The 27010-nt window shown below is 40.3% G+C and overlaps 1 protein-coding gene across 1 annotated transcript in view; it reads left to right on the top strand.

The window, feature by feature from the left end:
- TASP1 (taspase 1) overlaps positions 1–27010 on the top strand; it is a 122395-nt gene that overhangs the window by 17214 nt on the left and 78171 nt on the right. Inside the window, exons 3-9 of the mRNA XM_075864534.1 lie at positions 751–921; positions 4091–4158; positions 6667–6735; positions 7314–7434; positions 11356–11440; positions 17715–17794; positions 26339–26445. Of these exons, the coding sequence (XP_075720649.1) occupies positions 780–921; positions 4091–4158; positions 6667–6735; positions 7314–7434; positions 11356–11440; positions 17715–17794; positions 26339–26445 (672 nt within the window). The 5' untranslated portion in view covers positions 751–779. The remainder of the gene's footprint in view (positions 1–750; positions 922–4090; positions 4159–6666; positions 6736–7313; positions 7435–11355; positions 11441–17714; positions 17795–26338; positions 26446–27010) is intronic.

The raw sequence follows: 27010 nt of genomic DNA, 5'->3' as shown, positions 1-27010 counted from the left end.
TTCACCCAACGGGTAAAATAGCGTGATATTTTTATAGTTTGCGTCGTTACGGACGCGGGGATACCACATATGTGTACTTTTTTTTTATGCATCTAAGGGGTTAATCGGCCGGATTGGAGCCTAGCTCCGGTCTTGGTCGTCAGGACACAATGTCGGCTGTGACAAACAGCTGACACCCGCGCCCGTGGCAACCATCGTGGTTGCCGACAGGCTACAAGACACTTCGATGCATCGATCGCGTTGATCGATGCATCGAAGGGGTTAATCGGCCGGATCGGAGCCTAGCTCGGGTCCTGGCCGTTACAGCGGGGTGTTGCACAGCCGATACCCGGCAGTGATCGCGTCATGGAGCTGTGATTGGTCAGTCTGCTTTGACTGACCAATCACAGCGATCGCCGGCAGGAGACCGCTGTGAATGGTCCCCTGCCGTCTTACTGTGCCGATCAACTGTCATAAACAGTTGACGGCACACTCCTGTCACCTTGTCCTTTGACAGGGTAACAGTTTTTAGCCAGGACGCACCGGTACGCCCTGGTGCCTTAAAGCACTTCAATGCAGGACGTACCGGTGCGGTAAGGGGTTAAGATCGATGAGGGTCTTGTCAGACAGCTACCCAGTAAGTAAATACTTGCATATCATAGCAATATACCATAACTTGTAATAGTGGGGAAAATATGAACTTTCCTTGTTGTATTTTGTTGTCTATAACTACTACTTCTAATTTATAATTTTTGGGATGTTTCTCCTCAGGACAGCAATGATAACCTTGTGGTACCACTATGGAGAAGGCTGTAAATACATCAGAACCGTTGCCTTCTAAATCATCTCAGGTGTCTAGTAAAAAAGAGACAGACTCAACCAAAGTAGACTCCAGTAAAGAGCAGAAGGGAAAGCGAGCTGGGTTTGTTCTGGTGCACGCAGGTAAGTAGTAATGTAAGGGTAGGAACTGTAATGTCTTGATTAAAAAGAGAGGGAGGAACAAGGGATTTAGGCTCCCCGTACTTTGGGTAAGTGAGGACCTAGTGATGTCAAATTTAACAACTATCTTATGGATTGGTGAGAAATTTGGTTAGTGGGATAACCAAATTCAATAACCTTAAATTCGTTTTCTTATAATAATCATTTATCACCTATCCCCTATCTTATGGGAATGAAGTAGTACTGTCCATGCTCTGCCACCACTCCATTTACTTTCAATGGGGGTGCATGGACATATTTAGCGTGTACATCGGATGTTTTGCCGGCGTAAAGCAGAAATTCAAAAAACTATCCTAGGAGGGTGGTAAGGCATATTGAAACAAATGGGTACAAATTGCCCTAGGGCAAAAAAGGGGTGCCTAATTTTCACTTCATACGAAATGTCTAAAACGTACATTTTATTGATCATGATTAAAATTTAAAAGACCGTTCCCTATACCATACAATGATATTAAAATTAGCTGTCCCTACCTATCCAAATAGACTGATAGTGAATTTTATAGTATTCAAGAGCTTTCCTTTTGGCGAGCATTAGGTATATATACAATTACTATGCGCGGGTATGCAGTACACATTGACTGCTATAGATGAGGTTTTTTAAGGGGTTGTTCAGTACTGAATAATTGATGACCTATCTACCGGATAGGTCATCAGTATATCGTTGGTGCGGGTCCTACACCCGGACTCCGCACCGTTAAGCCGCTCCAGTAGCCTCTGGGCACCGAATGTTATTACCCATTATTCAATGTAAGGAACCAGAAAGAAGTTGGCTCCGTACATTGCATAGCGGCCGTGCTACCGAACTGCAGCTCTGCTCCTATTCATTTGAATTGGAGCAAAGTTGCAGTACTTCAGCTCAGCCACTTAGTGGCCGGATCCAACTGCTTCCGGCATGTACGTCCGTTGCTCGGAAACGGCCGGAGCGGCTTAACGGTGCGGGGTCCGGTGGATAGGTCATCAGTTGTCCAGTAGTGGACAATCCCTTTAATGGGAACGCGTCACCAGCATTTCACCTATTAAACCAGCAATACCTGGTCGCAGTGAGTAAAAAATAATTTCTATATAACCTATAATTATCTTCTTAGTAGGCTCTGTAGCTTTAGTATTCAGTTTTTTAGTGTTCCCGCGCCGTATACTCATGAGCATAAGAGTCAAATCTTCATTTGAAAAGAGTCAAATCTTCGTTCCACAATTCTTTCCGAGTTTACCTCGCCTCCTTACTTTTGATTGACAGCTCCTCGCCTTCCCCCAGCACACTAAATCCTGCGCTTGTACATTGATGTCCTATTCTGATGTGTGCGCATAAAGGGACACCGGATTATTATAAAAGGCGCGAAATGTTTGAAGACCGTTATTTACAGTGGGAGGAGGAGTTTAGGAGAGGGGATAACGGCAATGAACTTTGATAGCAGCGGCCAGTGAGGGATAAGTAAAGTTCAATAGGTGAAATGCTGGTGACAGGTTCCCTTTAAGTATATCCATAGGACAGTTTGGGACGTATTGTTAAAACAAGGATTATTCAAGGCCCCCCTCCTTTCCCAGTGTACATGCTAAACGTAAACAAAAACACGTGATTTGAACAGGTCCTTAACCCCTTAATGACCGCCGATTAGCCTTTTCACGGCGGTCATTAATGGGCTTTATTCTACAGCGCCGCCATTCCACGGCGCTGCTGTAGAATAAAGTAAACAGAGCAGGGAGCCGTCAAATCACCCTGCTTTCAGCTGCCAGAGGCAGCTGAGGGCTGGGAGCGTCCCTGCTCTGCCGGGTGAGATCGATATTAGTATCGATCTCACCCGTTTAACCCTTCAGATGCGGTGCACAATAGCATGCACCGCATCTGAGTGGTTTTGGAGAGAGGGAGGGAGCTCCCTCTCTCTCCCACCGACACCCGGCGATAAAATCGCTGAGTGTCTGTGTCTTCTATGGCAGCCGGGGGTCTAATAAAGGCCCCCAGGTCTGCCTGGAGCGAATGCCTGCTAGATCATGCCACAGGCATGACCTAGCAGATGCCTGTCCATTTTAAACGGACAGGCAGTAATACACTGCAATACAAAAGTATTGCAGTGTATTATAATAGCGATCGGAGGATAGTGAAGTCCCCTAGTGGGACTAGTATAAAAGTAAAAAAAAGTTTAATAAAGTTAATAAAAAAAAAAAAGTGAAAAAAAATAAATGAAAAACCCACTTTTTCCCCTTACAAAATGCTTTACTATTAAAAAAAACTACAATAAAGCAAAAAAGTTACACCTATTTGGTATCGCCGCGTCCGTAACAACCCCGACTATAAAGCTGTTACATTATTTAACCCGCACTGTGAACGCCGTAAAAAATAAAATAAAAAACAATGGAAAAAATTGCTGTTTTCTGTTAATCCTGACTTAAAAAAAATGTGATAAAAAGTGATCAAAAAGTCGCATCTACTCTCAAATTGTACCAATAAAAACTGCAAGTCGTCCCGCAAAAAACAAGACCTTATACAGCTATGCCGATGCAAAAATAAAAAAGTAATAGCTCTTTGAATGTGACAATGGAAAAATGTAAAAAATGGCTTGGACATTAGGGCCCAGAATGCAAGCCGGGGGAAGGGGTTAATGACCCTATTTTGTCTTCGTTTTTCTCATATCTTCTTTGCTGCAATATGGTTGCCAGAAGCCTGCACCACTAAAAGGTTTTGATGACCACATGTCGGGGTGTCCCCTTCTGCTTTTTGTCAGGTGCAGGGTTGTCAGGCAGTCCCAGGCAATTATACATATGTTAAATTAGGATGATTGTGGGGTCTTTTTTGCTAACATAATCACTCTCTGTTATTGCCCTATATTTATTGTCTAGTCTATAGTAGTCTGTAGTTTTGAGCCCTGTAATATGGTCTGTTTTGGATCCAGATCTAAGGCTCTGTTCACACTGGCATTATTTGCTTTATGTCAGGTATTTTTTTTTAACGGCAAGAATAGCATAATCATTGAGATCCATACAAAAATGGATCAGTCATGGCTCTATTGTTAACGTAAGCTATGACACTAGTGTGAACCGAGCCTAAGACTTATCACAGCTCAGCAGCAACATACTGTTTATAATGACGTTTTATCTCTTATTTTTTGCTGATATGTAGGTGCTGGATATCACTCTGAATCAAAAGCTAAGGAATATAAACATGTCTGTAAACGAGCATGTAAAAAGGTAGGATTCTTTCTCTGCCGATCACTGTATCTCTTGTTGTGAGGGGCACAATTTAATTGGTATTTATATATGAGAGTGAAGGAAACAAAAATGTATGTATTTTATATATTTGATTGTCCTAAGCTGGACCTAAAAAAGTGCGAGAGAACCGGTATGGCTGACATGACATATTTCATTGGGGGTTGTCATGCAGTTTTTACCGTTCCTTCTACAATAAAAATGTCCTCGCTCTCCTAGCTTATCAGTCGCAGTGAGTAGCGCATCTTATTGGAGCTGTTGAGAAGACCGGGATGAACTCCGTTCTTTACTTTATAAACTCTCAATGTGAATAGGTGCATGGGCGAGTTACTGGTTACAGAAATAATTTCCTGATTTCATATTCGCTACGTGCTTCACTGTCAAAACTACTTGCCCAAAATTAACGTTCTCTTAAGGAGTTTCCAAGAAACTTGAGGACATCCGCCTAGGTGGTCCAAATGTTTTTTATTTGTGGAAATTGAAATTTATTTATTTTTCTTACCTACAAGCAAATGTTACATTACTTTGCTTTGTCTTTTGGCCTTTCCACATGGCAGCAGAGGAAATAAGCTTGTCATGTGTAAAAGAATGCATACTTTTTTCCGTATATGTGTGTAATTCACTTATTCTTTGTAATTCAGATTGCACGCACATGCCAATAGGTTACACACCAGAAAAGTATGCGGTTCCATCTCTGAAAGGAACGAGCCTTTCATTGCACCAGCCCCATTTAGACGGCCACTTTCTGCCGAATTCTTTGTCTGACGACAGCATCTTTATTACATAACCTGTAGTTTCATTAGTCTGTAATTGGCCCAGGAAAAAATTCATCCTTTGACTGGAGCTGAATACCTAAAGCACATGGTCAAAAAAAAAAGTCATTTTAGGGGAAATGATTACTGCTGGCGTGTGTTTGAGCGGTGCAGTGTCTGAATTTCTCCCTTGTTTGAAGAGCCAGCTAAAATGTAATCTTGGGAAATGAGGAGACCGATATGGCACCGGAGACGTTCCGGAGAATATTTATATGGAGCTGGGGAAGGATTTTGTAATGAGTAAGTGCTTTTTACTAGACTGGCCGTTCTTTTGTTAAGGCAATATTTCCTGTTCCTACAAATGTGTGAGGAGCTTGACCTTCGTGCAGTGACATGCTTCACCCGCATCCTTACCAATTTTGTGATCACTTAAGGATGAATCACAGCTTGAAAAATCAAGATGTTAACATGCCAGACGTGCATTCATCTCAAGTCATGCAATGCAAACCGGGCTTTTCCAAATGTTTTCCAAATGTGAAATTTTTATTCAGGCAAAAACTGTTTATTCTTTTTGTGACTGTTTAATTCTTGTATATATTCTTTGTACGCTGATAAAGGAAAATTTCACTCAACGTTGTGTTATATTGATGGTAACCCCTCCCTCCACGGGATGCCAACCCTTTTCCAGTCATTGATTGCATCTGAAAATCAAATGTATACGATAAATTATGTTATATAAAGGCCTAATTTTTCTCATTCGACTCCCACGACACATAATTTCCATCAGACTTTAACTTTTTGTTGGGAGGAGCTTAGTTGTCACATGACTGTGCACCTGTCAATCGAAACTAAAAGAAAGTCAAATGACAGCAGAATTCCTGTTTGCAATCTTCTTTTATTTTTATTTTTCTGGTCACCCGTGTGCCGCATTTTGGCTGGGTGTCAGCATTTCACTCGTCGCACATGGGTAATAAACCAAAAAGAAACATTGCAAACATGAAAGCTGTGTTTATGTGACTTTTTTCTTTTGGATACAGTAATATTTGAGGAGTGGGTCTTGCTCCTGGTGGTTATGTATCCGGAAAATCCTACACGATTCTGTCCTAGTCTAACCACCGTACGATGTCTATTGAAACCCATGCAGGGAGCGGTGGTTAGTTTATGGCTGACACTTTTCTTTCCATAGAAAAATGAGTGTCATAGAAACGACAGCCATTTGATTCTGTTATGTACAAAACCTACATTAACCCCTTCTAATTCTTTGCTGTAAATGTGCGACGCTGCCAGCTGAGCAACACTGTGCATTTATTGGACTGTAGATGCGCGGGTACAGCAGGGAGGGTGGGTGTTCCTTGGGCAGATTGATAAATTGGGGACTTCTGCGCTTTAATGTTTATCCAGGCACGATGGCTCATCTGTTCATGTGGATGTGTCTGGCACTGCAGCTGAACCCTATTAGCTGGGAAGCCATGACCCTTTTGTTCTGCTGATCGGTGGGGTTCCTCTCACAATGAAACATTGATCGCCTATCCCCAGAATAGGACATCAGTGTTTTATTCCGGAAAACGACCTTGCCCAAGCTGAACTAAATAGTTCTTTATCATTTGTATTCAATCCCTGACAAAATGCTTATCGCAGCAAAATATCATAAAATTCCATAATTCATCATATCTTATGACAAATGTCATTCTTTTATTGATTGTCCTATTCATATGTAACATTAACTCTTCTTATACAGGCAATTGAAAAGCTACAAGCTGGTGATCTGGCCACAGATGCCGTTACTGCAGCTTTGCTGGAGTTGGAGGTACGTCTGATTTATATATTGTACAATCGTCACAATAAAACTGTAATGTTGGGTAGAATACAAAAAGGCTGGTGGTATAGAACACAATCCATTACATTGTGTATCTTCATGTACAGAATCACACCTTCAAATGTTTACATTAACAGGATGGTATATGGATAAAACCATGATGAATAAGGAACACCCATATCATCTTATAAGTCACAGTAAAAAACAGCTGACATTGTCAATCTGTTCATTCAACTATGTAAAAATTAGGGTATTGCCCACCTTCAGGGCTGCGATGTATTTCTACACAGAAGCACTCCCAGAAAATAATTTTCTGGCTCCCCGTTTGTAATTGTGATGGCTTAAATAATAGTGTGGTTAAAAAACGTTCTGAGCTCCTTTTTCATGTATTTTTAACTTCTGTTCAGTCCTTTTGTTAGACTAATTGACTTCAGATCTGACTCTGATTCCCAAGTGCTAGTCCTATGCCATGTGCTCATCCAACTTTCACACTCTTTGTGTTACATATTTAAATAGTAGTGTCAGAAAACACAATAATTGTAATAGCTTATTTGTTATACCCTATGTAGGATTCCCCTTTTACAAATGCTGGAATGGGTTCCAATTTGAATCTACTGGGAGAAATTGAATGTGACGCCAGCATTATGGATGGAAAATCCTTAAGTTTTGGAGCAGTGGGATCCTTGAGTGGTATGGTCCATATTAAATTTTTAATTATCATCTTTGTATGATCCTGACAGTGAGATATTGTCACGTTGGGTTCGTGTACCCACTATGCCGTACCGCCTTGGCGGTATGGCAGCTGGCCAACAGGGCGCAGGTTACAGTCTTTAGTTCGTATAGGGTACCTGTGGCAGCTCGGACAGTAGCAAGGCAGGCTCTGTTGGGACTAGGCAGCAGGTAGATGTCAGGAGTGGTGTAGCAGGACAGGCGTGGTATACAGCACAGCACGATTTCAGCTCAGCACGGCACTTGACCAGGATAGCACGGGTTACAGGATACAGGGAACACTGGGAAACACTAGGAGACCATTTCCATAGACAAACTAGGGTACGACAACAAGGCTCCGGCGTGGGAGGAAGGGGCTGGGCCCTTCTTATAGTCCAGGGTGCTATGGGCTAATTAAACATGAAAGTCCAGTGCACGCGCTGCCCCTTTTAAGAGCGGGTATGAGCGTGCGCACGCACCCTACGGGGCCCGGACGAGGTGAGCGCTGGCTCTTGAGGAGGAGACTGGGGCCAGCACTCAGGGGGTCAGGAGGTGAGTGAGCCTGACGGCCCGCGGCCATGGGCATGACAGATATGTTTGGGTTCAATTACCTTGAATGTAAAATTGTGTTTAGAGATTAGAATATTTCCAGAGGCCTTCTAAATTAAGATTGCATTCATTTTGACACTAAAATTATCACAGTTGTAGAATTTTTTGCAAAGGTTATGTACACATTTTCACAGAAATTTTTTTTATTGTTCATTTCCTTGCTAAACCACCATTTTGTTGCTGTAGAGCAGCGGTCTCTGACCTTTTTATACCTTGTGAGCCTAATAAAATTTTGAGTAAGTAAAAAATGTCAACATATTAAATGTAGACAAACACAAAATCATGAAATTTAAATTTGCAGATAAATATTTCAGTTTGAAATTTAACACACTGGTACACCACCACCCAAATTAGCACTTTTCTGGGCATAGGATATGTCTGTAATATTGTTAATGCGGATGTGATATTGTAGCAAAAGCATATGGTTTGAACTCGGGGCTCCTATGGCGAGCCACATAGCAGGGTGTAGCTGCTGTAGCGAGTGCAACTGCTTCACATAGCTGGCTGTGCTGCTGCTTCTGACATAGTTACCGGCAACAAAATACTTTGGACTGCTGTTCGATCAGGGCTGTCATCTGTCTGCTTTACGAACAGCCTGTCATTGTACACAGCAGAGCAACCTGTATTACTAGATAGGGGGGAGAGCGCCCATGTCAGTCCACAGGGAGATGTAGGGAGATCACACACACAGACTGCATCAGTGTCTGTCGCACAGGGCAGAGGAGATCACATAGAGAAGGTATCCAGTGTCTGAAGCAGGGGAGGGCAGTACATAAATAAAGCTGTACATGAGAGCTATGGATAACTTTTTTTTAAACTCAAGGTAACTACTATAATATGTAAACAGAGGTGTTTATAACTTTAAAACTGGGAGGGTTTTAAAAATATCTCCAGTGGTAAATAGCAGCTGATTTATTGGGTACTATGCGGCAGTATGTATGAGCCAAAAATTACCCCTTCGCACAAAATTATAAAATGCATACATTTTGACCAGTTTAAATAGGTAACTGAAGACCATTCTACAGGTTTTATCCTATGGGAAGTCTTCACTACCCATCTTTAAAGGGATTATCCGCGGACCAAAAATTGCATTGCAATAATATATTTATGTGAAACGAAGTAATTTACTGAAGTACTTAAATTACAACTTCTGTACTAAATGATGCAGTTCAAACCACGTGAATTGTTCCCGGAAGTCCTGGAGCTTTTCTAATAATGATGATGCTCCGACTCAGCCCCACGCGACTGAGGGCTTGCTTCATGTGCTGTTTGTGAACATGACCGCAAGGGGCTGTCACATAGCCTATTGCTGGAATACCGAGCAGAGCATCAGCTAGCACTTTGCTCGTGAATCCAGCACTGCTCCCGACGTCCATATTTGGTCAATTCAGGGGTTTGCAATTGCTGGAGTTCCTGAGCAGAGCATCAGCTGATGCTCTGCCTGGGGACTCCAGCACTTCTGTCACTGTCCATATATGGACAGTGACGTCGGCAGCAGTACTGGAGTCCCTAAGAATATATGGTCAGTGACTTCAGGGGTTTACTTTAGCTGGAGTCCCCAATCAGATCACCAGCTGATGCTTTGCTCGGGAACTCCAGTGCTGCTGCCGACCTCTTTGTCCATATATGGACAGTGACCGTGACGTGGGCAGAAGTCCTGGAGTCCTCAGGCAGAGCATCAGCTGATGCTCTGCTCGGGAACTCCAGCGATAGGAAACCCCTGAATTGACCAAATATGGACGTCGAGAGCAGTGCTGGAGTCCCGAGCAAAGCGCTAGCTGATGCTCTGCTTGGGACTCAAGCAATAGGCAGTGTGACAGCCCCTTGTGATCATGTTCAGAAACCGCACATGAAGCAAGAGCTCAGTCACATGGGGCCGTGTCGGAGTATCCTGATTATTAGAAAAGCACCAGGACTTCTGGGATCAATTCACGAGGTTTGAACTGCACCATTTAGAACAGAAATTTTAATTGAAGTATATTAGTAAGTTACTTAGTTTCACATAAATATATTATTGCAATTCAATTTTTGGTCCCCGGATAAACCCTTTAAGGACTGTTGGCTGACAATGCCAATCATACAGAAGATTAGGCAATCGTTCTTCCCTGTAACAGTTCCAGGCGATCTCCCCAACCCTTTTAGATATTAACAATAGAAGACAGAAATTAAAGGGGTATTACTGTTTCAATAAATAATGCTTGCAGTCATTCAATAAGAACATTTAGTGTTTACTTCCCGGTGTTCTATATCTGTCCTGGTCATGTTATGATCACACAGGTGTCGGACTGGTTATAGTACACTTATGAGAGACCTCTCTTCTAACCAGCAGAGCACCTGTATGATCATCACATGACAAGTAAACTGTGATGGTTCCTATTCAGAGATCTTGAGAACCACGTGGAATTGATACAGAAAGCATATAAGAAAAATGTATAACTGGTCATCATACAGTGTATAAGTTTTATTACTAAACTGTAAGGCTACATTCACACGAACGTAGCCCACCTCGGACGTGAAAAACTGCCACGTCCAAGGTGGATCCGGCGGGACACGTTGTCACAGATTCCCCACAGACTACAGTCTATCGAGGGATGCATAACACGCAGTAAAATAGGACATGTCCTATTTTTCAACGGAGCGTTCACACTCTCTGTTGAAACAACGTTCACGTGAACGGCCCCATTGAAATGCATCGGTCCGTGTGACGGCCGTTGTTTTAACGCCCGTCACACGGACGAGATTCACATTCGTGTGAATGAGCCCTAATACTCTGTAATAAAAACGGAAAAAACAAGCAAACATTGCTTCCAATAAATGTGATGGAGATTTCATAGGTCTAATCTTCATCACATTTTTTTGTGTGTTTTATAAGCTTTGCTTGAATTTCACCCCATGTTAACCTTGTTGAACAAATTCCATGTTTGAGTTTGCTGGAATCAGACGAAAGGGCCAAGTATTAAACCATTTTGTTTCCCGAACATTTTTGATAAATTGAGTTGTTGAACAGGTTCATAAAATCTGGAAAAGATATAGATATATATGATGTCATTGAGAATAATCAGGAAATGAAAACATGGCTGAACCTTTTAAACTTTAACAAAATAGAATTTTTTTAGTAGGCCCCATTTGAATTGGTTCACCTTTTACTTTTAGCCGCCTACAAAAAAGGAAACCTACCACAGCAGATAAAGAACTGGTATTAGAGATTTAGTTATAAAATGAAGAACACACATTTATTTCAGGGTTATAATAGTTCACATTTCTAATGTTTTTATGTATTCTTTTTATTTTTAGGGATAAAAAATCCAGTTCTGGCAGCAAACAAGTTACTATTTGAAGGACAAAAGGGAAAACTCTCTGCTGGCAGAATCCCACCATGGTAATTATATAGCTATGTTTCTATTGAGTTTTAAAGGGATGTTCCGTCAAAGCAAAATACACCCCAGACAAATCATATTTCTGATCACCAGCTCATAATATTAATGAGCTATTCCAGGGGTTTGCTAGACTACAATTTTAGATATATTATTTATTAGTAACTTATGGATTTGTTTTTTTAATTTCTTTTTATTTATCTATTACTTTTGTGTCCTTCCACAATTCCACGCATTGCAAGACTCATTCACCTATTTTGGAGGCACATAAAAATGTCTATCCATATGATTACTACTACTACTACAACTACTACTTGCATATCCCCAGTTCTAAGAACCTGCAGAATTTTTTTTATTTACGTGAGAATGTTATTAGCAGCTTTTACCTTTTTATAAGGTGCTGCTGACTTTAGGTTTAGTTTTCCTATACTTTTTTTTTTCTGTGCAGCTTCGTTTGCACCCCTGCTTACACATAAACTATTATGTTAGATGATAGTTCCATCTTCACAGCCAATTTTTGTTATTGTTCCAATGCATAAAAAATGTCTACAACTCCCATGCAGACCTATGTGTCTCCATGGTAACAAACAACCCCTGTAATAATCTGATCCAGCAGTAATACTATATTCTATCTGTCTCCAACTGATCACTAAAAAGTTTAACATAAAGTAGGGGCTAAATGGATGGCAGTATGACTGCAAGATCAGACTACACAGGATTTATTTGTAGTCTGTTAACATGGAGACACATAGGTCTGCATAGAAACTGTAGACACAAAGCGCTAGGACACGATTAGTTAAGACTATTTGCAAAGTTCCTTCACTTTTTATTTCAGATGAATTGGAATAAAAATAAAAAATTTGAAGAATGTTTTTCCTTTTACATTTATTAATTCAGGTGCTTTTTATTGTTGCATATGTTAATTTTGTTTTTACATTTCTTATTTTACAATTTTTGTTTATATATTTTATTCTTTCTATTTAGTTTTTGTCTTTTATTTTGCTTTTTAATATCGCAGAGCATTTCGATTTTTTTCATTTCTTTGAAAAGCCAACAAATTGAAAACGTATTAAATTATCCCACTTCTTAATCCTTTTTTGTGGAGGCGGCAGATGTGTGATCTGTTCTCTACATCCTGGGAACATTTTGTCCACCGATTTTGAGAAGTATTAATTGCCTGGTCTCTTGTAGTTTATGTGGATATTTTTGACATTACTAATTTAGTTTGTCTGTTCTGCTTTAGGCAACAAGAGGTTGAAAATCCAACTTAAAAACAAATGATACTATTTTAGCAAAGATCCTCTGCGCTGTTTTTAACAGCATTTGGCATGCACTTAGGTTTTTCCTTTTGTAGTGGTGAACAGGGATTTCTTCAAACAGATGACTTTCGTGTTTAGGGATTGCATGCACTGACATTGAAAATATTAGGCAATTAATCCTCTTGTGAACAGACCACATTTCTTTCTGGAAATGTAAGTTTGCTCCTAAATTAAACTGTTTTGTCAGAGTTTTATTTTTTCTCTTGCCTGTTACCAACACTACTTTACCAAATAATTTAATGTTACAATACCTTTTGCTTTGATCAAGGCTGTAATCAAAAGACAAAGTATTGGAAAGCACATGATATCATTCTGATGCTTCTGATCTGTTGCCCAATTCAAAACAACTGCCAGAATAAAAAACATGAGCAGAGAATTTCTTAGCAATCAGCAGAACGTTCCGAGAAACCCATTGCAATCGGTTACTACTAAGAGTATTGCATTAACCTTTCCCATATACATAAAACTATCAGCGTAGTCTCTTGTGAGGCGGCCAGTGAAAACACAGCTTTTTTTACTTTACAAAAGACTGCTTGATATTTAATATTTCTACAATGGAACCAACGCTCAGATCGTTCCAAAATAAAATGAACAAAACATGGATCGACACATGGTAATATTCCCACCTCCTATAGGTGTAGGAATAATGAATGGTTTGCTCACATATGAAATGGGACGGTCATGTTTTGCCCGTTTATTATTTTGGTATATAATTCAGCCATGTTTTTTCTTTTACCGATTTATTCTCATTGACATAATATATATATATATATATATATATATATATATATATATATATACACACTACCATTCAAGAGTTTAGGGTCACTTAGAAATTTACTTATTTTTGCAAGAAAAGCACAGTTTTTTTCAATGAAGATAACATTAAATTAATCAGAAATACACTCTATACATTGTTAATGTGCTAAATGACTATTCTAGCTACAAACGTCTGGTTTTTAATGCAATATCTACATAGGTGTATAGAGGCCCATTTCCAGCAACCATCACTCCAGTGTTCTAATGGTACATTGTGTTTGCTAACTGTGTTAGAAGGCTAATGGATGATTAGAAAACACTTGAAAACCCTTGTGCAATTATGTTAGCACCGCTGTAAACAGTTTTGCTGTTTAGAGGAGCTATAAAAATGGCCTTCCTTTGAGCTAGTGGAGAATCTGGAGCATTACATTTGTGGGTTCGATTAAACTATCAAAATGGCTAGAAAAAGAGAGCTTTCATGTGAAACTCGACAGTGTATTCTTGTTCTTAGAAATGAAGGCTATTCCATGCGAGAAATTGCCAAGAAACTGAAGATTTCCTACAACGGTGTGTACTACTCCCTTCAGAGGACAGCACACACAGGTGAGAAATAGACGCCTCACAGGTCCTCAACTGGAAGCTTCATTAAATAGTACCCGCAAAACGCCAGTGTCAACGTCTACAGTGAAGAGGCGACTCTGGGATGCTGGCCTTCAGGGCAGAGTGGCAAAGAAAAAGCCATGTCTGAGACTGGCTAATAAAAGGAAAAGATTAATATGAGCAAAAGCACACAGACATTGGACAGAGGAAGATTGGAAAAAAGTGTTATGGACAGACGAATCGACGTTTGAGGTGTTTGGATCACACAGAAGAACATTTGTGAGACGCAGAACAACTGAAAAGATCCTGGAAAAGTGCCTGACGCCATCTGTCAAGCATGGTGGAGGTAATGTGATGGTCTGGGGTTGCTTTGGTGCTGGTAAAGTGGGAGATTTGTACAAGGTAAAAGGGATTTTGAATAAGGAAGGCTATCACTCCATTTTGCCATGCAATACCCTGTGGACAGCGCTTGATTGGAGCCAATTTCATCCTACAACAGGACAATGACCCAAAGCACACCTCCAAATTATGCAAGAACTATTTAGGGAAGAAGCAGGCAGCTGGTATTCTATCTGTAATGGAGTGGCCAGCGCAGTCACCAGATCTCAACCCCATAGAGCTGTTGTGGGAGCAGCTTGACCGTATGGTACGCATGAAGTGCCCATCAAGCCAACCCAACTTGTGGGAGGGCCTTCTGGAAGCATGGGGTGAAATTTCTCCCGATTACCTCAGCAAATTAACAGCTAGAATGCCAAAGGTCTGCAATGCTGTAATTACTGCAAATGGAGCATTCTTTGACGAAAGCAAAGTTTGAAGGAGAAAATTATTATTTGAAATTAAAATCATTATTTCTAACCTTGTCAATGTCTTGACTATATTTTCTAGTCATTTTGCAACTCATTTGATAAATATAAGTGTGAGTTTTCATGGAAAGCACAAAATTGTCTGGGTGACCCCAAACTTTTGAACGGTTGTGTGTGTGTGTGTGTGTGTGTGTGTGTGTGTGTGTGTGTGTGTATATAGATATATATATCTTCCAGCTTTATTTGGGATATGCCTTCATTGTTTGATCAGTGGGGTTCCACTTTATCTCATTTTGTCTAGATTTTTCAGGCGACCACGTGGACGCCCATTATAGTCAATGGTCGCAGCGGCTGAACCCCGACACTTGTTAGGGGGCTGTTCACATCACTATTCGCTTTCCGTTCCGGGTTTCCGTCGGGTGAACCCCGCAACGGAAAGTCAAACTGAAACCACAGCTTCCGTTTCCGTCACTATTGGTATCAATAGTGACGGAAACATTGCTAATGGTTTCCGTTCGTCACCATTCCGGCGCAGTCGACTCCGCCATTGATTCAGTCGTTAAAACGGAAACCAGCCGGAATGGTGGCGAACGGAAATCATTAACAATGTTTCCGTCACCATTGATATTAATGGTGACTGAAACGGAAGCTGTGGTTTCAGTTTCACTTTCCGTTGCAAGGTTCACCCGACGGAAACCTCAGACGGAACCCTGGAACGGAAAGCGAACGGTGATGTGAGCAGGCCCTAAGTGCCACCAATGTCTGTGATAAGTGACCCATTTTAACCCCTTAATGACAATCCTATTTTGGCCCTAATAACCAAGCATTCCAAGAGTTAACTTTTTTTTTTTCCCGTCGACATGTTACCCTTAATTTATGGGTCGGTACGATTACGGCGATACCACATATGTAGAGGTTTTTTATGTTTTACTACATTTGCACAATAAAAACTCTTTTAAACAAAAATAATTTGTTTTTGCATCGCAACAATCCAAGAGCCGTAACTGTTTTTTTTTATTTGGTCGTTCCAGCCATGTGTGTACTCGTTTTTGCAGGTTGAGGTGTAGTTTTTATCGCTGCTATTTTGGGGTACATGGGATGTATTGGTTAACTTTTTTTTTTTCTTTTTTTTTTGGGGGTGATGTAAAAAAAAAAAAACTATTTCGCCATTGTTTTTTGTGAGTTTTTTTTGTTTGCGGCATTTACCATAAGGTTTAGTTAATGTGTTAATTTTTTTTTCCACGTCGTTATGATCGGGGCAAAACCATATATGTGTATTTTTAAATTTTTGCAAATATCCTTTGGACTGCATGAGGAAATCCATACAAACGGAGGAGAAAATTCAACCTTCACGTGTCCTGTTGCCATGTTTAGATTCAAACCCAAAGCCCCCGTTATATGCACCACAGAGATGGACAAATTACAAGTTTTTGTAATAATATTGCCGGAAGATTTTTTTATATTAATTGGTGTCTTCCATTCATATGCAACTAATTGTAACCGCTACACCGATTGTAAATATTCCATTCACAAACCATGCCAGGTATGCAAACAAAAACTTTACCAAGAAAGTGCCCTCAAAAGTGCCTCTGTCTCTAATAGAAATGGGGATTTTCGAAGTAACTGCAGATCACCAGTAAATAAAATTCAGAAACAGTGTGTCAGCACGTTTTCGGTCTGAAGAGACTTGTGTCTTTCCAAAAACATCGCCAGTATTGGCTTTATATTTCATCACTACGCGTTTACGCCAGGAAGTGCATAGTGCCAGCTCTGGATTACTTTGCCAGTACAATGACTGACCTGTGCTGTCAACAGTCGCTGAGCCCCTATGTCCTGGATCGCTGCGTATTTAACTGATAATACATCTTTTTAAGAGACGACCTCAGCATTTTGCTATGCTCCGTAACATTTTGAACTTGTATATGCCAGTGCACATAACTGTGGGATGTTCGAGTCTCGCAGGGTAAACTTCAGTAAATGCTTGGCTGTGCAATATATCCCAGAATCATAAATCTTTAACAAACTTATTTAAAAATGTTTTTTAGTCAATTAAAACAGAAGACGTGATAGGGTTGAAATACAGATATTTGCTGATTGTGCCATGGCAGGGTTCCCTTTTTTTTTTTTTTAATAGCGTAGTGGTTCGAGACACATATTTATATACCTTCTGCATGTCTTGTAAGGAATTTGGGAAATCTAAATAGTTGATGAACTAAAGGGGATAAAGACTGCAGTTATTTTTAAAGTACATGTAAAAATGTCTTTTTCACAAGCATGTGTAGAAATGTAAACAAGATTTTGCCGCCATCAGTTGCCAATAATATGGCGCCGTATTGAAGATGTGTATTTGGTGACAGAAACTGACTCGAGTCACGCTTTTCCTAAATTAAATTTTGACCACGTTTTCCCTCCTTTGACCTGATGGAATCTAATCCCGTTCTTAGCACTGGATTATTCGCCATAAGTACAGGGTCTTACTACAGCGCCCTGAATGCTCTCTCCTCCCCATCTCCATGTCTATCAGTCCTGTGTATGTCACTTCTATGGTCACATCGCTCCCATTATAGATTTTTTTTTTTAAACCTTATATAAGTGGACATTCCTTTTAAACTTCAAGTAGTTTTCTAACCAATTTTTATTACAATTTGAAAACACTCGAGGCGAAATTTAGCAAACGTGTATGTGATGTACTATACGGATCTAGAGACTTTATTTTATAAATTTTTTCTGTAGGACATTTAAACATGTTAGTTGTATATTTGTATGACTTGTATTTTTTTAATTCTTGTTTCTTTCAGCTTTTTAGTTGGTGATGGTGCTTTTAAATGGGCTGTAGATCATGGGATACCAACATGCCCTCAAGACATCATGGCTACAAGTGAGTACATGTATCATGCATTATGCCTGGACTTCCAATCTACCATTGTTATTTGTGTCATGATGACTAAGTACAGTATGGTATATTGATTGCTATGTACTAATTGACCTAATTTCTTACAGATTCTGTAATAGCAGGGAACTTGTTTTAAGAGGTTTTCCTAACTGGACAACCCCTTTGCAAATCTGCCACAATTCGTTTATAGCAACAGGTCCAAAGGCGCGTGATGCCACAGGTGCAGGAGGCCTCACGTTTTCTCTATATATAGGAAATGGAAACGCTCTTTGTAAAATTGGACTTTGTGTCCACGTTTAAGAAATTTCATTAGTCTTCAAGAAATAAGAACATTTACAAATTTTCCTTTTTAATTTGAATCTTGAACCTGGTGAAATGATTTTTACCATCTCCAGTTACATCATAGAAAGGTCTTTTTCATTAGCTAGATATAGTATTGCAAGTTTTTAGTAGTGTTGTACACTATATGGCCAAAAGTATGTGGACACCTGACCCATACATCTATATAAGCTTGTTGGACATTCCATTCCTAAGTCATGAGCGACTATAACCGCCTCCACTCTTCTGGGAAGACTTTCCTCAAGATTTTTGAGTGTGTCTGTGGGAATTTGTGCCATTTCAGCCAAAATAGCATTTGTGAGGTCAGGCACTGATGTTGGACAAGAAGGTCTGGCTCGCAATCTGTTTTCCAATTCATCCCGAACGTTTTGATGAGGTTGAGGTTATTCAAGCCTTTGCCAAACTGTTGCCACAAAGTTGGAAGCATACAATTGTCTAATTTATTAGCATACTATAGCATTAACATTACCCTTCACTGGAAATAGTCCAAAAGCCTAGCCCAAAACCTGAAAAACAGCCCCAGACTATTATCCCTACTCCACCAAATTTTACAGTAGGCAGTATATATTCCAGAAGGTAATGTTTTCCTGGCATCTGCCAAACCCAGATTTGTTCATCAGACTGTCAGATAGTGAAACGTGATTAATTACTGCAGAACACATTTCCACTGCTCCAGAATCCAGTGCTTTACACCACTCCAGCTGATGCTTGGCATTGCACATGGTGATCTTAGTCTTGGTTGAATCTGCTCGATCCTGGAAACCCATATCATGAAGCTTCCGACGCACAGTTCTTTGGAGCTCTATAGTAAATGATGATGTAGCAGAGCTTCAGAAATTGGCAGCCCCACTCTGTTGTGTGGTCTACCGTTTACTGGCTGAGCTGTGGTTACTACTAGACACTTCCACTTCACAATAATATCACTTCTGGCAGATCAGAAAGTCCACAAATTGACTTGTGACAACGGTGGCATCCTATGTCAGTTCATCGTTCAAAGTCGCTGAGCTCTTCAGTACGACACATTCCGTTAGTTTTCTATGGAAATTGCATGGCTGTGTGCTTGATTTGATGCATCTGCTTGCAATGGGTATGGCTAAAACACCTGACATGTAGATTGGCGGGGCTTGCAAATTGACTACATGTAAAAAGCACTTTCATTGTTAGTGGCTGCGCGGTAAACTGCCGTTTAGCTACGTAACTGCGTGGCCATTAACCATAAAAGTTATTTTACCTGTAGTCCATTTTCAACCCACACAGAACAACATTTTAGGCCCAACGCGAGTGCATGGCCACGGTGCGTCCGCAATGTGAGAATCCAGCCTCAAAGAACACCCCAAGCTTAATTTATTTTTTCTATATTTTATTCCACCCCTGTCAGATGTACATATATTGCCTCCTTTGTAATAAATATATATATATATATATATATATAATATATTATTTTTCATATTTAGGATTTGCAGTTACAATGACCAAAGTCCATTGCATAGCGACAGACCTTGCTTTTAGCTGGGGGGATGGTATAGGCATAGATGGTACCTTCTCCCTTTCGCGCCCTGTGTGGGGAGTCCTGCTGCAGTCCCTAATTTATCCACAAAGTACTATACAGTGGAAGCAGGAACATGGCTACTGGGCTCAAATGAGATTTTACTATAATTCTTGTAGCTGGTGGAATTATGGGGGTAAACTAGAGCCTCTTTAAACAAAATAAAGCCCTAGAGGCTCAGTTACAAGGTGACTAAAGACCGAGAGGATTAATGAAAACAGATTAACTGTGTATTACCACAATCTGTCTGGCTTCCTTCAAATATAGGCATGAAAACTGTGTTTAAGTGCTTGGGATGCCATTGCTGTTCTTGAGACCGAAATGCAGAACATATGTAGATAGAGCCTCTTCCCTGGAAGTAAAGTGTTCCGGTCTGTTCATGTTAGAGGCTATACAGACTGTAGCAGAGTTAAAGCTACGGGGATTGGTGTGCCCCAGATAAAGATTTGGCTTTTTTATTTTTATTATGTACTTTGTTTTGTGAGCACACCGTTTATCTGTTTGGGGCTGGAGGCAAAATGCTAATTAGTCCAGAAGTCTTGTCAAAATATTATATAGTGAAGCATAATTTGGCATTAAAATTAACCCCTTCGCCTGCCCTTTGCTGTAATAGTATAGTGAGTGGGTTGTTCCTGTGAACCATCTTACCATTACATTGATGGTGAGGGCACAGTGTATTACATCCGACACACCAATCTAACGCCCAGGATCAGCGATAACTCTGGACGGGGTGCCGATAGATTGCCATGGCATCTGTGAGACTAACAATGGCCCCCAGTCTGCCATGTACGAGAGCTTATTAGGCTGCCTGTCAGTGTTGCATAATACATTGAAATTCGATTGCATGTTTAAGTCATATAAAGGGACTTAAAACTAAAGTTTTAATAAAGTTTACAGAAAAATAAAGTAAAAATCCCAAATGAAAAAACAACTTTTTTTCCCCTTTAGAATATGCAGTATTATAAAAAATATTGAAAACTTTAAAAAAAACCTACACATAATAGGAATTGCTGCATCGGTAACGACCCATACTATAACATGAAAAAGTGTTTTATCCTGCACAGTGGATGCCCTAAAAAAACATAAAAGAAAATCATGATTTTATCACCTCCCAAAGCAATAAAAAGTAATCAAGTAGCCTTTTGTACCCCAAAATGGTACCAACCAATGAAAACTACAACTCGACCCTCAAAAAAAAGAAGCCCTCTTAGGGTAGGAACACACCAGGTGTGTTCAGGGCGGATACACTGACTTAAGCTGCACGGCGTATCCGGCCTGAACACCGCAGGGAATGCCTTCCGTAAAACCACACCACATTGTTGTGCGTTTTTTCGGGCAGAATTTCCGCTGCGAAAAGCAGCTTCGCAAAAAAAATAATAAAAACTTTCATACTTAGCCCCTCTCTCTTTTTTTTTTTTTTTTTTTTTTTGTGCGTAGTCCGACGTCCTGGCATGACGTTGGAGGCCATGTGACCGCTGCAGCCTGTGATTGACTGCAGCGGTCACATGGGATGAAACTTCATCCCAGGAGGCCGGACTAGAGATGAAGTGATAAACTCTGGGTAAGTATAAATTTAGTATTTTTTTTCTTCTTACTTGGGATTTTTCCGGCAGAATCGCTGTAATTCCGACGCAAATGTCGCAATGCACACCACTTTGTTGCGGGTTTTAGCACCCCATTGAATTCAATGGGGAAAACCTGCAACATGAGCAGCGATTTAAAAAACGCACCGCAGGTCGATTTTTATTTGAGTTTTTTCTGGTGGCTTTTTCCCGCTGTGTGGTGATAAGCTTTGTTGAAATCTCACCCACACTGCTGCTACTGTATCATGCTGCGTATTTTCCACAATTAAATCCGTTGCAGAAAATCCGCAGTGTTTACGCCTAGTGTGTTCCTACCCTTAGGGTGGATTCACATGCAGAAGTTTCTGCGACTGAAATTCCGTTCTATTCATCTGTATGGGGTTGTTCCATTTAGACGAATGGAACTGATTTTCATTGTCAGAAATGTTTGCAGCAAAATCTACTGCGTGTGAATCCACCCTAACAGCTACTTCGACAATAATTTTAAAAAAAAAAGTTTCTTATAATGTGGTTACACGCAAAAACCAAATATTAAGCGTAGCTGTCATTTCAGGTGACTTTTCAGAATCTGCTGTCATATGTGTATACATGAGGAATAGGATTATAAGACTTGTATAAGGTAATTTTTACAAGTTTCCCCTCTGTATTCTCTGTCTCTATTTGTCAGTTTTTCCTGAGCTCCGCTCCAGAAATGGGGAGACTAGCCCTTTGATGTCTCCCATACACAGTATACAGAGACGAGGAGATCCAGCTCCCCTATCTCTCTCTGGAATACGCGTTCAGAAGCCATTGAGCCCCATTTGCACCTGTTCTTGTACAGAAACATTTTTAGGCCCACTAATGTTACCTGCCCCCACATGCTCCCCTATGAGGAGAATTTTATGTTGGCTTGACAGCAAAAGCGAATTTAAAGGTATGTTCACAGGGGTCAGATTCGATGCGTAAAGCAGCAAACCCGACCAAGATATCCCAGGGAAAACCGTCTGAAAGTATGCACAAAATTGTGTTAGATTTGGTGCAGATTTTCGGCCGGATTTGCCGCTGCAGAGGAAATGAGAGGAGAACTTTCCCTGGCATTAACGTAGTGAGGCTTCCCTGCTTCCTCATCTAGTTTGTGTTGAGCCGGCTTCCTGGGGTGACGTTGCGTCCCATGTGACTGTTACAGTGGTCTTATGGGATAAAACGTCATCCCAGAAGGCGGGCGGACCGCATGGGGGGAGCAGTGAGGCATCACTGGGAATGCTAGGGAAGGTGAGTATGGGCTTTACCTTTTTATTTTATACTGGAAATATTTTTTTTTTAATTGTATTATTTTCTGAAAATACTTTGCTTCTTTGTTTTCTTTCCCTGGATTTGTTGTCCTAGTGTCTGTTTCCCTGAGTGGCCTAAAATTATGAATTATGATAATTATCATTTTTACTTGCACTCTTGCTTTTGCCGTACATCGGCTTGTCTTGCTCCTTTACGTACTGGGGAGATCTTACGCTACTGTTCTTTTCTGTACCTCAATAAAATAAATTTAAATCAAGTCTTTTGAAAAGGAGAAGCGTTTGGGGGAAATAAATGTCGAATATAGCAATGTATTTGTTGTTTTGTGTTCGTGATGGGATTGTCACATTTTATTCCAGTAATTACCATTTCCATTGCAAACCAAACAAAAAACTCTTCTCTATATCGCTCCCACCCCACAAATCAAATGCAAAGGATTTAGATAGACAATTATTAATGGCAAAGATATAGCGTTATTATACAATAAATAGATAGGTGGTTTCTTTGGGGTGAAGGAGACATTTATCACTCCACACCACCTATCGTGTCGCAATCTCTTGCTTTAGCCTGGTCTGGCATCAACGGCTAGTAGAGCCACAATTTTATGAATTTAACCAATAAACTTACTTTTTAATCGTTCTTCCAGGCGGTGAACTTAATTACTCTTCTCTATATCGCTCCCACCCCACAAATCAAATGCAAAGAGCCCATTGCTAAGGAACGTCCATCAAAAGTTTTCACATTATTTCTTCACCAATAGATTGTGCTTGTCCCTCTTCACCCACATTATTATGATTAATTTAATTTTTTAAGTTTAAGAAATAACAAATGCCATCTAACATTTCCTGTGGTGTTAGAGCATTAATTTGTCTTCATCCCTAAAGGGTTAAATTATTAGCATAAACCATGTGTTAGCCAAAGTGTCACCTGGCTTTAATTTATTGTACAGCTTTTTACTCACAAGTTTTCAGCGCCAGCTTATGTCACTAAATTAGTTCTTAGTTTCTTATAAATAAAGCTTGTTGAAATGAGAATGTTATGTTCAATTTAGCTTTTTGTAATTCCCAAGAGCGGATCTACCTCATTCTGTATATATAGATGTATACAGCGCTATGCTGGGTTAAGCTCAATAAACTGTATTTATTCAAAACTAGTAAAGCTGGGTGACCACCGCCATCAGAGCTGTTACGGCCGCCATGTTGGTTGCCACCCAGATTTTATTTGATATTTAATCATGGTTTATTCTTGATAATCCAGCACACTATACTCCAATCCTGCAGCTTTTATGTCTACCTATTGGTTGCACACTATAGCAGCCATGTCTCTGGTCTGTTGGGTGCCAAGAGATTGAATTTTTGCTGGGACACCCTTGCAGCGGTCTTAAAATATTTTGATAGAATCTAATAACAGGCACATCAATCTTGTATGGTTGTTAGGCCACATTCACATGTGCGTTTGGCTTTCAATTGTTATGCTCCATCAGAGAAGCATAACCATAAAAAAAAACGGAAGTGCCATTTCCGTTGCACGACGGTCACCACCGGCAGCTAACAAAACCCATTGACTTGAATGGGTTTTGTTGGTGTGTCTGCGATGTTTCCGGTGTTCTCAGCCGTTTCTCCAATGGAGCCCCCTAACGGAATCTCCAATGCAGATGTCATTGAGTCTTTAATCTCTAGATGACAAGTAGACATGACTTCCCGAATAAATAAATGATATAACCTTGTGAAGAAATGGGATCTGAGATGGACTGCATGTGCTGTCTATTTATATTTAGACAGTTGAAAACAATTATCTTGGATCATGCTGTTCTTTGCATTGTTTAGCACGATCTTGATAAATGTCTGCCAAACAGAGCGATATTAGTAAAATTTTACTTTCATCTGCGGTCTCTTCTCGTTTGTTTTGTCTTCGTCCCTCTTAATATTAAAGACAGAGAACTGTTAATTTCCTGCTGTAGAATATAATTGTTAAACAAATATTTCTGTAGAACATTCTAGACATGGAATCCGGCATAGTAAACGTTACATAATTCTCTTCAGACCTCATCATGAGTGAATGTGTAGATATGAATGGCTCTGAAATGAAGCCATGTTTATTATTAAAGTAGATGGCAAATGTCGGGAGTATGGGGTTAGCTTCCTTTCCTTCTAAAAATATATGAAGTTGTCTGTATTTCCGTTATTTAATGTGTTTATTAATCCTGATTCAAAGAAGGGATGTAGATGGAAGCTGCTGTTTTCCCGGAATTATATGAATGTAGTCTAAAGGACTACATTATAAAAGATGTTCGTGAGAGGCAAATAAACACTTAACACATCTTAGGCTCTGTTCACACCACAAACATCTGGCATATATGCTGGGAAATGATCCCAATATAAACGCAAAAAGCATCCGTATCTTTCTATGGGCCGACATATACCGAAAGAGTGTTCTTTCGATAATCTGTTACTTTTGCCGTTTTAAGGATGCTAGATTATTGGGATATATACACTCCATGGACAAAAGTATTGGGATATTGAATTCAGGTGTTTCAGTTCCGTTGCCACAGGTGTAGAAAATCCAGCACCTGGCCATGCAGTCGCCTGTGCAAACATTTGTGAAAGAATGGGTTATTCTAAGGCACTTACTGAATTTGAGGGTGATACTGTAATAGGATGTCATCGTTGTGACAAGTCAGTCGTGACATTTTTTCCGTCCTAAATATTATTCGATCAACTGTGAGTGTTCTTATTACGAAGTGGAAGCGTTTAGGAACCACAGCAACTCAGCCATGTAAAGTTAGAGTGAGGTCGCCAAGTGTTAATGTGCATAGTGTATAAAAGTTGCCAGCGCTGACTCTAACTTTACAGTTCAAATCTCCTCTGGCATTAACATCCACACAAAAACTCCATCGGGAGTTTCATGGCATGGGTTTTAATGGCCGAGCGGCTGCATGCAAACCTTACATCACCAAGCACCTTGCCAAGCGTCGGATGGAGTGGTGCAAAGCGCGTCGCCACTGGACTCTGGAGCAGTGCCAACGTGTTCTGTGGAGTGATGAATCACGCTTCCCTATCTGACAGTCTGATGGGTTTGGCGAATGGCAGAAGAACGTTACCTGCCTGACTGTATTGTGCCAAATGTAAAGTTTGGTGGAGGAGGGATAATGCTATGGAGTTGTTTTTCAGGGCTTGGCCTAGGCCTCTTAGTTCCAGTGAAGGAAAATCTTAATGCTTCAGCATACCAAGACATTTTGGACAATTGTATCTTCTAACTTTGTGGGAACAGTTTGGGGAAGGCCCTTTCCTGTTCCAGCACGACTGTGCCCCAGTGCACAAGGTCCATAAAGACATGGTTGGGTGAGTTTGAAGTGGAAGTACTTGACTGGCCCACGCAGAGCCCTGACCTCCACTGCATTGAACACCTTTGGGATGAACTAGAATGGAGATTGAGAACCAGGCTTCTCATTCAATATCGGTGCCTGACCTCACAAATTCTCTTCTGGATGAATGGGCAAAAATTCCCACAGACTCACTCCAAAATCTTGTAGAAAGCCTTCCCAGAAGAGTGGAAGCTGTTTTAGCAGCAAAAAGGGAACCAACTCCGTATTAATGTCTATGGATTTAGAGTGGGATGTCATAGAAGCTCCTGTAGGTGTAATGTGTAGGTGTACCAATACTTTTGTCCATATAGTGTGTGTGTGTGTATGTATGTGTATATATATATATATATATATATATATATATATATATATTATTTTCGCACTTCAGGAGGTGATGATGTTATTTTTATGCATATTTATTTCTTCAGAGTTAAGCCTGGCTGCTTTTAAACGGAACAAAAGAAAACTGGAATTGGCTGAAAAGGTGGAAACCGATTACATTCAATTAAAGAAAAGAAGACAATCAAGTGAAAAGGTTGGTTTATATAAATGTGACTGCTGCATCCAGTGGCTGCTATTTATTTCCAGTGTGTTTATCCAATATGTGTAGGGGCAATAATGCACAGCAGTCCACTTTATTCTCGATATCTTAAAGAAGACCTAACATGTCTGTTTTAGTAAATACTTGTATTCTCCATAAAATAAAAATTCTGGAGCATCTGTTTTTTAGAGTTCTGCATTGTACCATTTCTCTGTTATTCCTCCTGGAAATGTATAAACACATTGAAAACCGAGCAGCATCATTCCCCTTTTCAATGGGACTGCCAATCCGTGCTGACCGTGTCACAGTGTAGGGACATATCCTATTGACAAGTGGGAATGATTTTGCCCAGTTGTCAGTTTATTCATATATTTACAGGAGGTATAACAGAGGAATGGCACAATGCAGAGGTCTAAGAAAAGATTCTCCAGAATTGTTATGTGGGCTACGGCTACCAGTGTTTACTAAAACAGATATGTCCAAAAGCTTCTAGATCCTGTTTTAAATTACATTAGAAACATGGTGGTAATTTGGCACATGACTTTAGGAGTCCGCACAT

Source organism: Rhinoderma darwinii, chromosome 4 (genome assembly GCF_050947455.1).
Source record: "Rhinoderma darwinii isolate aRhiDar2 chromosome 4, aRhiDar2.hap1, whole genome shotgun sequence".
NCBI classification, from domain to species: domain Eukaryota; kingdom Metazoa; phylum Chordata; class Amphibia; order Anura; family Rhinodermatidae; genus Rhinoderma; species Rhinoderma darwinii.
Note: the sequence above shows the minus strand (reverse complement) of the source record. Positions and strands in the feature narration are given on the sequence as shown.